At 34.3% G+C, this 15,958-nt stretch overlaps 1 protein-coding gene across 10 annotated transcripts in view; it reads left to right on the top strand.

Moving 5' to 3' along the window:
* Nucleotides 1-2,086: 2,086 nt before the first annotated feature.
* Nucleotides 2,087-15,958, top strand: part of CNKSR2 (connector enhancer of kinase suppressor of Ras 2) — a 315,200-nt gene continuing 301,328 nt past the window's right edge. Inside the window, exon 1 of one of the 10 annotated variants that reach the window (XM_031959496.1) lies at nucleotides 2,087-2,895. In XM_031959496.1, the coding sequence (XP_031815356.1) occupies nucleotides 2,832-2,895 (64 nt within the window). In that variant the 5' untranslated portion in view covers nucleotides 2,087-2,831. The remainder of the gene's footprint in view (nucleotides 2,896-15,958) is intronic. The other 9 variants (XM_031959493.1, XM_031959498.1, XM_031959494.1 and 6 more) reach the window with 9 other exon arrangements.

The following is a 15,958-nucleotide window of genomic DNA, read 5'->3' as shown; positions in this document are numbered from 1 at the left end:
GTAAATGTTAAAAATCAATTTAAATGAAGTATCCTCAAATTATTAATTATTTATATTCCCATTGCTATTCTCCACTTCTCACTTATGTAGAATACTACTTCAGTTTTGATTAAATCAAATCTAAGTTAAATCTAAAGATCCTATAAACCCCTGTGTAAAGGGAGTTTGCAGACAGGAGTGAATGCTAAATTATAAGGAATGGATGTAAAAGCATATATTTTTAAAAACAATTAGCAGCTTCTAAAGTTATTATTTTGTATGTATGATATATAGCTGCATAAATATAAACAGCCAATAAGTATTTAATAAGCACTAACTATGCTCCAGGCACTTAAGGTATGAGAAAATAGAAAAGGCCAAAATATAATTTTTGCCCTTTGGGAACATAAATATCTCTACATACCTATATCTCTATACATATAGTTTTATGTGTGCCAAATGTCTACATATAGTCAATAGTCAAACACTCATTAGGAATCTACAATGTTTGTATATTTATGTACATAAATATATGTACATATATGCACATATATTTACACACACACACACACACACATATATATATTATATATATATAAAACATTTCTAGGGAGCTTACTATGTGCCAGATCTGGGTTTTACAATTATTATCTCCTTGGATCCTCACAACAAAGCTGAGTCTAGCTTCTATCATCATGTTCATTTTACAGATAAAATTAACAGAGGTGAGCAATATTTAAGTGACTTGCCCAAGGTCACATATCTAATAAGTGTCTTTTAGGTTTTCCTGACTCGGAATCCAGTGCTCAAACCGCTGTTTCACCCATACACAAAGAAGAATAACTTCAGAAGCTGCTAATTTTTTTTTCTTTTATACATTTCTACATCCAGAATTGTGAACTATCTTTTTGGAGTTTTTTGTTTTTAACGTTCAGTTCTGTCTGCAAAATCCTTTAACACCGAGGGCTTACAGAATAGAATTTCCAAATAGGAGAGAGGGAGGGAAGGAGGAGGAGGAAGAGAGACAGGGAGAAAGGGAGTGAAGGAGGGAGGGAGAGAAAGATAACTGCTGAATATATATGTGTATGGATATACGGTTATATGTGAATGGATATATATACACACATATGCACATACATATAATCATCTCCATAAAGCCATCAATAATATAGATCCATACATACACATGTAAATACACACACGTGTACAATCAGCATTTCTCAAAAAGAAAAAAAGTCTCATCCCATTTCAGAAAGGGATGAAATAAAATCGTCTCCCCACTTCCCCTTTTCTGCCTTCATGCCCGCTGGTATATCACCAATAATGGTTTCTGCCTGCTGTAAATTACATTAAATGCTCAGAAGCGACTACTGTGGCCGCTTGACGGCTTGTAGAAATTACCTCCGTAGCCCGCTTTGTAAAGGAAGGAGGAAACCCCCGCCACCGCTGTTTGGCAGTGCTGCAGCGGTTGTTGATGTAATCTCCTTGCCCAGCGGTGTTCCCCTTCTCTTCCAGCTTCCCCACCCCCTTTCCTCCGGCAGACGGAGACAGAGTGCAACTCTCCAGCCAGAATAAAGGCTTTTTGTAACTCGATACCTTTGCCCACTAGTGCTGAACTGCTTGAGAGCGGGGGGGGGGGGGGGGGGGGGGGGGGGGGGGGGGGGGGGGGGGGGCGGCGGAGGTGGGGGAGGTGACGGGTGCACCCCTCGCCACTGGTTTCTCTCGGAATCGTGATCTCTCCCTTTCCCCAAGAAGCCCCTTACTCCCACTGGGGCCTCTAACTGAGGCTGCTGCTGCTATCACAGCTGCAGTCAGAAGTGCATCCCAGACTGTGGGAGCTCATTTGGAAAATGCAGGTGGTGTTCCTCTGGTGTGTCCGGCCCCCACAGTCCTGGACCTCACACACACACACACATACACACACACACACACAGAGCACTAGTTGAACTGAGGATTCTATCCTCGCCCCCTTAACATTTAGAGAATGGAGGTGAGAGGTTTGGAGGTGGTTCTTTCTCTCCTATCGCCCTCTCCTCATTTAAAGGAGTTCGAATAGGACATTTTTGGTGGCAAGTGGTACCTTATTATTTCCACTAGGCTGTGTGCTGTACCTCGGATTTTAATCTCCTTGCATGAGGCAAGTCGAGCAGCTTGGGGGTGGGGTCGTGGGTGCGAGTGGAAAGGCTTAGACCTCTTGAGAAAGAGACACGAAGACTTTGTTGGGAGACTGGAGGGCTCGTCTTCAAAGCCTTGGTCAAACAATCTCCCGCCCAATCGTCCTAACCTAACCCTAGCCTTGCTTGCAGAAGAAGCACCTAGGAACTGTGCTGGCGGCAGCAGTCACCAACAGCAGCAGCAGCAATAGCAGCAGCATCGGGTGAGGGCAGCAGACGTCTGAGCGTGCTCAACGTCCCCCTCCTCTCCTCTCCCTCCCTCACGGGAGAAGACAGCAGTATGAATTGGAACTCTACATAGAGAGAGACAGACAGAGAGGGAAGGAGAGGAGGAGGAGGTGGGGAAACAGCTGAAGGGACTGAGCAGAAGGCGGAGGAGGAGAAAGAAGAGGAGGAGGAGAGCTGCTATTTGATTGCGTCTCCCTCCCTCTCCCGGGCTGAGCTGCTTGTCGCTGATGCTCTAGGTTCGCTGAGAATTTGCAGCAGGGAGTGCTACCGGGAAACCTGATACAATAAGGCTTCCTTTCCTTCGGTTCCCCTGCTTCCACCCATCCATCTACCCAGAGATCACCCTATCCTCTCTGAGGGAGAAGAAGAACCAGAAGGGAAAAGATAAGATTCCTAAGGTGCTTTTTCTTTTCGAGTTCCTCGCCTGACAAAGAAATCGATCCTATTCCAATGGCTCTTATTATGGAACCAGTGAGCAAATGGTCGCCGAGTCAAGTGGTGGACTGGATGAAAGGTAATTCCAATGGTTCAGATTGTGAGGATTGGGAAGAAAGGGGAGAGGGACGGAGGAAGAATTCCATTTTTCAATTAATTTGTCATATCTTCTTTAGTTTAATAATACTCTGCAGGGCATGGATAATAGGTATAGAAATGTGTCTCCTCGGAACCTAGGCATTTGTTTTGCATTCCTAATGGAACCTCTTCTGGCCCAGAGACCTACGATCCTCCCTCCTCGCCCTCAGCCCCGCCATCATTTTGAATGATCTCAGGACTGGAGCCTTCCTTGACTATCCTTTAATATATTCCCCCCCCACACACACACCCCTACCACACAATCCCCATCTTTTTTTTTAAATTCAGTCCACCAAGCTGGGGCCCTCTCTTTTCCTACCTTTGAGTGTTAGGCAGGTGTGTTTACCGGAGACGAGGTTTTTTTTTGTTTTGTTTTTTGTTTTTTTTTGGGGGGGGAGGGCGTCCTACGGGAATATAGATCTCTTTTGCACAGATTTTTGTCCCAGTACACAGAAAACACATGACAAATCCGTGCCAAATCGGGGGAGAAATCTTATTGCTGGCGCAGAGCTTGCCAGGGATAGAGCCAATCTGAGGATACTGGTGCGGGGGCGAGAAAGCTTAGACTTTCAAAGTGATCTGTTGTCTCAAGCAGGTAGCAAAGCGTGGTTTATCTATGTCGCCTTTTAATCGTGTTTACTGCTATCTTCCTCTTCCCCAGTTACAGGAATATGAAGGAAAATAACTAATGTGAGAATCCTTCAATCTGTTGGGTTTTGATCTCACCTTTACCTTTTAAGACTCCAAATACCCATAGGAAATCTCTCGCCCAATTACCTTTTCCTTCCCCCTCTTTTTTTCCCTCCTTTTCTTGGTCTCTTTTCCCACCTTTCCTCCTCCCCCCTTCCCCTTGACCCTTCTAATTTGCTATTTCGGGACAAATAGGAACACTAGTTCCGAGGCGATACTTAGAAATGGTGAGGCGCTTCAGCGGTATTAGACTGGTGTCGCGAGTGGTGGTAATAAACGGCAGAAGCTGCAGGGCTTTCCCCCAGAGTCCACGCAGAGGATGCTCACCGAGGCTCTGGCGAATTGCTCTGCTTTGTGATGCACGAAGCGAATGGGATTGAAGAGACGCTGTTGGATTTCCCCCAGGGACCCTCCAGGCAGGCCGAAATCAATTGTTTTCAGTGCTGCCAGTTCACCCCCTCTGCCATCTCCTCCCCACTTGGTTCACTGCAGATTGGACTCTTGGCAAAAAAACACAAGTCACCGCTGGTTTTTTATGTGGTCCTTGATGATACAGTGTCAGGAACTGCTGAAGAGTATTTTCTCTCTTATTTGCAGTCTTCTCTCTCTCCCCCCCCCCCCAATCTTGATATGCTATTGCCTCCTCTTATCCACATTTGTCATTTTCAGTATTGGATGTAGACATCCATTAGATGTAAATACCCAATCCCAATTGGATTTTTTAAAAGACAGACTTCTTAAGAACTGGAGTTCATTTCAGCCATCCCTGTCTTCCCTAGGACCTTTTTACAAGACTAGTCATTGCTTCCCCACTTCACCACCCCCAACAACAAAAACAAAATCTCTTATTACTTACTACTAAAATATTGTATAGCTTGAGGGGAGAAAGGGATTTTATCTGGAACCACATAACATGTGTCTTTTACAGGCTAATGTAAGTCCACTAATAAGGATCATAGTTTAGTTATCCAAAAGTACAGATGCTCTAGATGGAAGCTTATAAGGCTGCTTATACTTTACCATTCATGAATATGCTTTAATGCAGATATAATGTAGCTTGATTTTCTGTGCCTCAGGTGAGTAGTCACAGTCCAGAGAAGACTGGAAAGATTTCTTCCCTCCTTCCCACTCCCCATATGTATCTCTTTTCTCTTTCTGTTAATTTCTTATTTCTTAGGGTAGAATTTTTTCTTATATATTTTATTTCTCTCCTTCTTTCCATTTAGTTTGCTTTTCTAACCCATTTGCATGTGGGTTTTTTTTAATCTGATCCTTCACTTGTAGACTTTTTGTTTTTGCATTTCATCTTCCCTCCTTGGAAATTTCCCTTCTCCCAGTGCCACAGCTATTCCTCCTAGATGAAAAGAAGCTGTGCTTACCTTCTTCTATAGCAAGCAGGTCCTACTCTTCAAGTAAGGAATATTATGACACATGGAAAGTGAAAATGCTGAATTATTAATTGAATAAATAAATATTCCTTTGTAATTGATGCAAAGCTCACTTCAATTTGAGTCTCTGGCTAAACTCCCCAGAGAAAAACTATTTTGACACTATGGATAGTCATATTTCCTGTATAAACATAGAGTTTTTTCCTCCCTCACAAATTCCCATGATGCTCCAAAACAGAGTTTTTTGGGGGCATCATGACACTGATCCTTCATCTTCTCTCCCCTCTTCCAGAAAAATACAAATTCTCCATTCCCAAAACTACTTTGAAGAAAACTCTCAACAGTTTACTGACTCTGGCACAACTCCAAAATATTATAAATATGTTGTGTCGATACTTTGTAATCCTTATAGGACACTAGTTATCTATTTAAAATAAATTCTTTTTGAACTGTCAGCAATTTGAAACCGGGCTACCATTTTTCAGCCATTATATAAAATGGATATTGTAATTTTGAAGTTGGAGAACAGGTTTTAGTACCTGTTGGTGAAACTTTAAAAAGGGACTTCAAAAGATAAAAAGCAAGGCACCTGAGAACCAAAATCGTGGAATGCATGCACATCTGAATTGGAAAATTGAAAAAAAATTTGAATGATTCAGGTTTCAAGCCACTTATTAGTAATATAATTGCCATTTAATAGTAATATAATTAACTCATTTGAGGACTTGGATTCTTCTCTGCAGATTTCTTATGTCATCACAGAGTATGACTATTTGAATTTAGCTATAAGTAGGATTTCATCAGAAAAACAGTAGCTGAAACACTTCTTATATTACCCTGTTACTTACTTTCCTTTCTCTGAGCCTTTTCCCAAATGAATTTTATTATAGAGCATAGGGAAAATAACTTTTAATTCCTGCCAGAGAAATATTAATATTTAAAACTTCACTTTAATTTAGGCTGCAGCTGTGGTATGGATCAATCATGTTCAGCATTGCATATCTTTTTATAAAGGCAGCACGAAAGGATGAATATGACTGGAACAACTGCAGCATTGTGGGAGTTCTTCACAGCATGCTACACCCTACTAATATGACAGTTTCATCATCCTTAAAATGTAAATCAGATAGCATATGTTTTCAGATATTCACAGCCATAAATAGTTATAACTATGCAGCAATGCACACACTTAGTGTTCATTCTTAAGTACTTTTACATTTGCTAAACTGAAAAGAAACCATTAAAAAAACCATGAAAAAAATGAAATGGCCATGTATTTTTATGAATTACAGTTGCTGTATTTTAAAAAATGACACCTGAATTTAGCAATCAAAGCAAAGAGAAAAGGATAAAATCAATGTGACAAGTTGCTAAGATTAATAACATATACTACATTTTGTTCAAAATAATTTTATTAAATATAGTTTTGTCTGTGCTAAGAAATAAATATGTAAATAAATTACATGACAAAAATTCAGTCTGTTTTAGAAGAAATTCATGAAATATGCATATTAAAGACCTGTACATTACACATAGTGAGTACTTAATAAATGTTATTGATTAAATGAATGAATGGATTTTCATTCTCCACCTGCCTATTTTTTGAACTATTTACTTCCTTACACACACACACACACACACACACACACACACATTTACTGATGAAATCTATACCTTAATTCATTGCCCATTGATTCCAAAAATTTTATAAGCCTGGTGGCAGTGTTAGTTCTAGAAGAAATATCAGTTGCCTGTGCATTAGGATTCTGAATCCACAATTGCATGTGGATCATGCAATCATCTAAAAATGATCATGCCTTTGTATATGAATTTCTGAAAATGAGTCTAAAAGTAATTTTTTTAAGCCTTAAGACTTTAAGTTGAGAAGAAAATTTTCAAATTGAAGGCAAATGTTGTATTTGTATGGAATTTAATTACTTGAATTTGCACTTTTATAAGTTTTAAACATTAACAACATTTCAAAAGCATTAAATAAATTATAACACATAAATCACACATAAATAAATAATTATACAAAAGTGTAAATAAATTGACTATTGGAGATTTAATACTCAAACAGAGCTTTACTATCAAAAATATTGCTAAATTCAAAGTGTTTTATTATGTTTGACTTCCTAAATTTTTTAACTCTTTGAAATATTTGTGCATGTCTGCTTATTTTGACACACATCATCAAAACCTTTGCCAGAGTATATTTTACATATAATTACCAAATTTTACTTTTTCCTACCTTCCAGAGTACTATCCCCATCTTATTGAAAATATGCTATATATTAAAGCTAAAATCATTTCCTATAATAATTTTCCTCCTTAGAGATCAAATCTGAATGTTTGATTATTGCCTGCTCAAAATCATTTATTCTCACTTAATCTGACTTTTCTCATTTCCTTCTATACCTAAGTGGGTACACTGGGCTCCCTACTAGTCTGCACTTCTTATTCTCCAACAATTTGGTCTTGAAACAATTTCCTCATTTCCTTTCACATACCATATTTCTGCCTTCAAATCACAGCTTCAGGTATAAAAATTATACTTTAGAGAATGAGCACAACTATGACTGACTTTCTCCTCACTAAAGTTTTATCTATATGCATATACTTATATTAATTTCTCAAAATTTAACATCCTCTTTGAAAGCAGATATATTTCTATTCCTTATTCTTAGGATAACTTATGGATCCTCATTCTTATAATAACTAAGAATAAAATAACACTTAGGGATAACTAAGTGTTTACTACTATTTCAATAAATACATATCAACAGATAAAATGGTTTTTAAGAGCATCATTTCTAGTCAGTATGATATTGAAAAGACTATCTTGAATGTCTTCTTCCAATTGATAATCCAAACAGCATGTTTTAATTAACTTTAGTTTAAACTCATTATATTATGGCTCATATTTAAAGTTATTCACAGTGGGAAAATGATCAAGGTTAAAACTGATTATGTTTTTGCTTTCTCTCCAGGGAAATAAAGTATTTGTAATAAGAAAAATGAAATAAACAAGAGCATAAATGTAAAATGTGGTAGAGAGAGAAAATATATTTATAAGGACATTTCTGTCATTTGTTTTTCCTTAATAAGGCTAATTATACTTTTTCTCTCCTTTTTTATGCATTTTATTTTATTTTCATCTAGAGCAAAGATGAACTTTATCTTAATCAGTTTTATAAAGGAAAATAATATTTTCAGCAAATATTTCTTGGTAAAAAATTAATATCTAGCAAGAATTTTTCTTTGCTTGAAAATAAGTAGGGTAGAAAATTCTCTATGTTATATATAATGTTATTATAAACATAGAACTTATCAAATTGATCCATATTCTCATTTACTTCTGTAAACACAGATTCTCTTCTTTTTTCAAGCCTTTAGTGAATAGCTTGTTTAAAAAAAATATTCATCAGTCATTTTAGGTTTTGATATTTTTTGCAATAGGAATGTTATTATTTATCTTACACAAAGCATGTATTCACCCTGTCCATGTTGAGGAATATAATTCATAAAGATAAGAATTTCATGGAAATGGTTATTAAATATGTCCTACGTAAAATACTTAAAACATTGTGTGCCGAATCGAGAGAATAGCATATGCAGATAGTTTCTTCTGACCATTATGTAATAACATTGATTTAGTACTTCTGTATGTCTGGAGCTGTGATGGGATGACTATTCTGTGTGTTTTTAGTGCTTATGATTTAAAATAAAGAATCAATGCAAGGACACACAGACACAGAGGTAACAGTCCAATTGCCAAGTGATAAATTAAGTAAAGAATAAGAATTTGCATTACAGAAATTCATTAAGTGCAAGAGGCATGCTAGTAGAAAATGAAATTTTGTAGTCATAGAGAGGGAAGATAATGCCTAACTCAGTTAAGATGGCATTTGTTAAGCATTGGAATTTCAACAGGTATGTGAGTATCAGAAGGAAAGGTAATACCAAAGCCACATTAAAAGATGAATATACTGTAGGAATAAGGCCATGCCACAAAAGTCTATGCAAGTGAGATGATTACATTTCCCAGGTTAAAGGGGAGAAGAGGACAGAAAAATAAGGAAAGTGATAAAGATTAAATAGCACAAAATAAAATCTACATTTCACAAAAACAGAAGGCCCAATATAATATCCTTATTTTAAATAGATTCTACATTACAAAATTATAGGTGTCAAAATGTGCAGTAAAGAGTATACAGTGCTTTCTCCTATCAGAATGTAACCTACTTCTCAGTAATGATTTTGAAAAAATGCCAAAAAAGCAACAAAAAATATTATTTATAATGAGGGCCAAACCTTTAATTAATTTTGAATTTTATTGATCCAAATTATTACATAAAGAGACCTAAGGTTTTTATGTAACTACAATAATTTTATAATGTCAGGTGTCATTCTTGCATCATTATTATTCAATTGTTTTTTTTTTTTTAGCTCAGCCATAATATAGTCAAGTGTTTGGTTTTATATAAGGTTTTCCTATATCATTGATTGCATTGCACAGTGCTTAATGTATGAGAAATAATAGTGATATTAAATAATATATTTAGAAGACTGAGTAACCTCTATAGATAAAAATTCAAATCATTAGAAAAAACAAACTAAGGACACCAAATACCTTTTTTATTTTAATGACAGTATCATTATAAAGTGTCTGATTAATGACAGTTTCAGTCAGATTTACTATTTCAGGTGACAGCTGAATACATAATGAATAAACTCATAGTTACCAGATGAACTGGATAGAATGGTGATTTCTCTTTTTAGGATGGAATTCATTTTCTTCTACTCAGTATTATTAAAAAATACTTTCTATCCAGAAGAGGGCATGATATTTGAAATCTTTTTAAATGAAAAGAAAATCCTTAAATCAGCTTCTCACAGATGGTTAAACATAATATCAATCAGTTAGTCCTTTTTCCTTTTGAGAAAGCCTATGAAGTTCATTACCATTCAATTTGAATTCCTTGTAAAGAATTTTTTTTTAATTACATTGCAGACCTGAGATTCATGACCTAATATGCCTGTTTAGTCTAGAAATCATATAATTGCTTGATGTAATCCTAACTCAAAGTTGAGATACCATCCCAAAGACCCCAAGTTGTGATTAGACATATTTTGTTTGGAAATATTTATCATTTAATGGATTATTAACACTTTTTTTGCTTATCCTGAGTTACCAATGTAGCTCTGCCATTGCCAGCCCAGAAATAGTTTTACTTATAATTTAAAAATTAAAATAGTCATTCTCAAGACAATGTCAGTTTTGAAAATATTTTATTAAATATTTTGAAAAGCCATCTAGCTTATTTAAGAATTCAATGATAGAATTAAAGACAATAAAGATCTTATTTGCTTGTCTCCATTTACCAAAAAATTCTCAATTGCACTTAGTTTTTAATATTGTAAAATATTTAAGAGCATTTTTATAGTCTAGAAACATGAACACTCTTTAATTTTTTAATTAACAAAATGAAAAGGATAGAAGACCTAATGAAAAACATAATCTTTATTATATATAAAGCTGAAGTTCTATTTAAATTAAAATAATACATAATAGCAAAACAATATAAAATGTCACATAAGGAGTTGCTTATTCCAGCCTTATGTAATTTTGGGAAGCAATCTTAATAATTCTAATAAGTTTACTGAGAGTTTATTTTTTTAAAGCTCCCTTGTTGAGACCGGAGTTGTTAAAAAGTCTGGAATAAAGCCTCATTATAAAACTGAATGTCATTTGTCCCATGTGTGAAGGGTTCAAATGAACATAATATCATTGGCCAGTACATGTGTTTAAAAAAAAAGACATCCCTAAGAATTTATCATTCTTCAAATCTCAAGTAGGCATACTGAAAATCTTTAAAATTGAATTATGGATTATAATTTATTAACTTTTAGTGATATATCGCTTATTAGAATTAAATGTTTTTTTCTATCTTTGATGTATATTGAGAAAATTAACATAATGAAACATGAAAACAGCTTTATGTGGTATCAAACATAAAACATTTATTAAGTGCCTACTGTGTACTAGCAACTAAGAGAGATGCAAAGTTTAGATAAGACAGTCTAACAAAGTTAGATAAGACAGAATAAGACACCAAAAAATACTTTTATAAAATAATTTATGATGGATGCTATATGGGTTGCATGCCAAAAGATTTCTGGTTATGGTGGAATTTGGAAAGAGTTTCAGATTGGATAAGATTCTATTCAGGATTTTATTTGTTTAAGAAGCTACTGTTTTGCCTGGCAGGACATTTTATTTGACTTTGTTGATAGTGTATTTTAAAATTTAATCTTTAAACTTTCATCTAACTACTCAGATTTCATCTTAAATTATAGTAATTATCTCTTAAAGATTACTTTCTTCTCTGACTATTCCAATAGACCAATTACAAAAAAAAAAAAAAAAAAAAAAAAAAAAAAAAAAAAAAAAAAAAAACCAATATGTGTTATAGGTTAACTTCTCCTAAATCCCCCTCAAAAATTATAGCTATTATTTAAAATTGATTTAGCCTTATAGACATTCCAGACACATCCAAAGATGATTTTCAGTATCACAATTTAATGTCTAAAATTCAAATTTAAAATGGAATTTGTGTAAAATGGCAATATTTAGGTCTCAATGTTGTCAAATCATCAACTAAAGAAAATAAATTTAGTGTAATGGCATATGTGCTTTGGGCTTATTTTGAGGTCATTCATACTGAAGTTCATTACAATGAGAAAGTTGAAAGTGTGAAGAAGGCTGTATTTTCACTGCTGGTTTAATCATCTTCTAGGAAGTGAATTTTATTAGCTTGACTAATCAATAGAAAAGGTAATAGAAAGAAAGAGCTTTCTGATATTTTTCTTTTTCATTTGAACATTTTGTTCTGTTGGTTTAAAGATGATTCATAGATGTATGTATATGTGTGTGAATGTGTGTACACACACAAGCACACATATATATGTATATATATACATATATGCGTATATGTGTATATATATACACATATATATGTATATGTATACATATTTCCTCAAGGGATTTCTAGAAAAGGGCAATTGTAGGGTTTTAGTGGGACAGCTAGGTGTAACAATAAGACCACTGGAGTTGAAATGAGAAAAACAAATTTAAATCCTTCTTTGGACATCTTTGGACAACTACTAACAGTGTGATCTTGGGTAAATCACTTAGCATTCCTCAGTAAATTATTTTATTTCTAAAATGGCTGTATAACTGATTAAGGAGTAGGAAGTTGGAGAGGAATGTTTTCATCCACATTTTTTCTTATTATTTTTCCAGCTACCATCCATTTTAATTTTTTAATATAAATTAATTTAAGGGAAGGATATGATCTCTGTATGTTTTCTTCCAGTTGTTTTTAATGCTTGAATGAAGAAATCATTTTAAGAGGCTTTGTTAACTGATATTTTGCCTTTCATAGCAGATAATGCATGTCAATGATTAAACAATTTTATTGTAGAAAGTCCATAGAATCACAGAATTTAAGAAATGGAGAGGATATCAGTAGCCACTTAGCCAAATTCATAAATAGTTAAATGCAATGATAGTTTTTTTTTAACTCCCTTAGGTTTCTGTGTATCATTGATGGAAAGCACCCCAGAATATGAAATAGTAAATAGAAACTCTGAATCAATGTTAACATGTTTGCTACAGCTATATGAAATGTTTTAATGTTTAAAGACTGATTAAAGGAAACTTCAGTTATCATTTACTTAGGCCACAGGCAAAAATTATTTCCTACTTCTTCCTGTCCCATTTGCAATTCTTGCATACTTGTATCAGGAAATCCTTGGCCAAATTCCCAAGAAGCTATAGCTGTATAGATAATTGATACTTATGTGCAGAGGCAAGTCTTTTTATTTTGGAATTTATCAGATTAGAATGATTTATGGTCCATAGCCCAAGGCATTGAGTAAAAAATAAGGGTTTTCCAACAATGAGTCCAGAGTCTAAGCCAATCATTGCCTCAGGATCCCAGATTTATATATTTGGGAATGTAGCCAACAGGTGGTTTTCAGAGTCCTTATCAGTTTAAATATTGAAAAGTTCACAGTGACCTTGTGAAGTAGAAAATGTAGCTTTTAAATTTTAGAACCTGGGTTTACAAAGCATAGAATGAATGCTTGAAGTTACCAGCCTTTAGATTGAAATGAATCTGTGTTTTAGATAGCATTAAGCTTCACAAAACTTAAAAGAATCTCTTGAAAAATTTGCAGAAAAATGGTAAGGAGAAAAGTAGAGGCTTTGTTAACTGATAGGACCAAAAAAAATCTTTTAGGAGTCCTGAGCTAAAGCATTTTCTTCCATTCTCATCATTTTAGTAATAGTGCTGAATGTGTATCAGCTTTCCCAATCCCACTAATGTTGTTCGATTAAAAGATGACATAATATCATAGGATTTAGAATTGTAAAGAATCTTAGAGGACAGCTAGGACAACCCCTTCATAATTCAAGGAATCTGAGATCTAGAAAGCTAAATGATTTGTCTAAAGCAAGTCACTAGTAGTAAATTACAGAGCTGGGCTTCAAAGCCAAGTCTCTGACTTTAAATAAAACAAAATTTCCACTGTGCCATGCTAAAACTTTCTTATTCAGAAGCTCATTCTTCTTATTACTCTGATGTTACCATATTTTTTTTCAGATTACCATATAAATTCACATATATAACTATAAGTAATTATTTGTATGTTGAATCGCCTCATAATGACAAGTTTTCTGACATGTGTGATAAAGTTCTTTTTTCTTCTAATTTTACTTCAAACAGAATTCCTTGAAATTATTTATGGTAGAATCTCATTGAAAGGCAATATGATGAAGAAAGTTTTTGTTAATTGATTTAATAATGTACAATAAATTGTAAAGAAAATGTTATGATTATATCATAAAAGACTTATAATTCAATGTAGTGCAATTTAGTCCAGATCTTGCTAAATTAAAGATAACCACTGCTTATGTTATACTACCATTCATCTTTTCTTCTTCAGTTACTACTGCTATTATCCTACTAGTATAAACTCTGCAAGTTCTCCTAAACATTCTCCATGACCAGAAAGGTATGGATGAATTAAGATTTACTTTGTTCATGTGAATTAAAAACAGTTTTTGAGTTCCCACCCAGATTTTTTGAGAGGTATCACTGTATTGAAGAAATATCATAGGATCATCCCCAAAAGTTTTGTTTGAAGTTTTTAATTATATCAATCTCATTATTGAGTTTGATGCATTTTCCACTCTCTGCATTTCTTTTTAAGCAACTTAATAAGTTATTCTGTTTTTTTTTTTAAATGACTCATTAGTCAAGTCTTTTAAAACATGTCTAGGCTTGCATTCACATGGTATATATACAATTGGTCATTGAAGCCCATCATTGGGCTCTCCTGGCCTAGCTTTTGACATACCAGAGCCATGCCTATGCTATAATAATACAGTGTAGGAAAACTATCAAAACACAATAATTTCTTAATGTCATTCAATGATTAGTAGCCTTCTTGGAATTGGCCTGTAATTCTGTTGGTGAAATAGACTTCCACTTTTGAAAAAGCAGTGACAATTTTGAAAATCAAGAGGAATTAAAATTATGGTTTGGGGTATTTTTGAGTATTCACAATCTTCCTTAAAATTATTAAATACATACTACATTAAGCAGTTTGGCAAAATATAAACTTGCAATTTTTGTAATATTATTCCTTTTCAATACAATGATCTAATTTTATATTTTAAATAAAATAGGTTCTCCATTGTATATGAATGACATAGTAGGTTGATATTTTAATTAGTTTGACATTAAAAAAAAAAACGTTTTATTACAATGGGTTAATTTGCTGGAGAGGACAGGGAGAAAATTATATAAAAACCAATGAATGAGTAAAATATATCTTTAAAACTAAAAGAAAAATATAAAATAAAATTGTTTCTAATATCAAAGAAGATATTTAAAAGTCTAGAGATTTCAACCATCATGCTGACAGAATTGATTGTAATGATGATTACTAATAGAGATTTGAAGGATTGGAGATGGGAATTTGACACTATTTTGGTCCATCAGAGCTCTCAAAGTAGGATTATAGAATGTTTAGAGACCACCAAGTCCAATCTTCTAATTTTTACAGATGGAGAAATGGGGACCCAGTTAGGTTAAATAAATGTAGCAATTTCTATTACTGATCTACTTCTCTTAATGATAGAGCATCTTACCCTTTTTCCACCATATGATCATTGAGTACTTTTTTCTCAATTTATTGACATGAATTGTCAAATTTAACTTTAAAAAAATGAGTGAAATACATCCAATTTAAAATATGGAAATCTTTTATGTACAAGCAAAAAAAATCTTAATATTTTATTTCTAATAGCTAGAATTTCACTACTGACCTGTAATGTTCTCTTCTCTAAAATATAATGTTGTCTGGGAGCAGGTTTCTTGGGAGGCTTCTGGGAACAGCCTTCGTTTCAGTTCAGAGTAATAATCACCTCAAATGCAGCCAGGAGTTAAAGTCCAAGTCCTTTATTTTCTCTTTCAAGTATTGTCTCCTTCCTTGGGCTCAGTTAGCTTTCTTAGAGACCTATCTCTCTCCTTCATTCCGAGAACTCTTGCCTCTCCTTTGCCTCTCCAGCTTCAGCCAACAGCCAACACAAAGGTGGAAAATGGAATGAATCTGTCTCTGCCTCTGAGAGTGGGCTTGTCCTCTCTGACTTGTGAATCTCCTGGACTCAATCCTGGTTGAGGCTCCTAGCTTATATATGCTCTCTTAAAGGTGTGAATCCTGCAGAACTCCAATAAGCACTAAATGCATTAGTGAACCAGAGAACTGTTAAGTTCTCATGCTCAATGAGATAATTATTGTCTCTATCAATTCCAATGACTTAGCACCTTGTAAGAATGTTAACCCTGACACTTG

This window comes from Sarcophilus harrisii, chromosome 3 (assembly GCF_902635505.1).
Source record: "Sarcophilus harrisii chromosome 3, mSarHar1.11, whole genome shotgun sequence".
Taxonomy (NCBI): domain Eukaryota; kingdom Metazoa; phylum Chordata; class Mammalia; order Dasyuromorphia; family Dasyuridae; genus Sarcophilus; species Sarcophilus harrisii.
The sequence above is the reverse complement of the archived record's forward strand: the minus strand, read 5'-3'. Positions and strand labels throughout refer to the sequence as shown.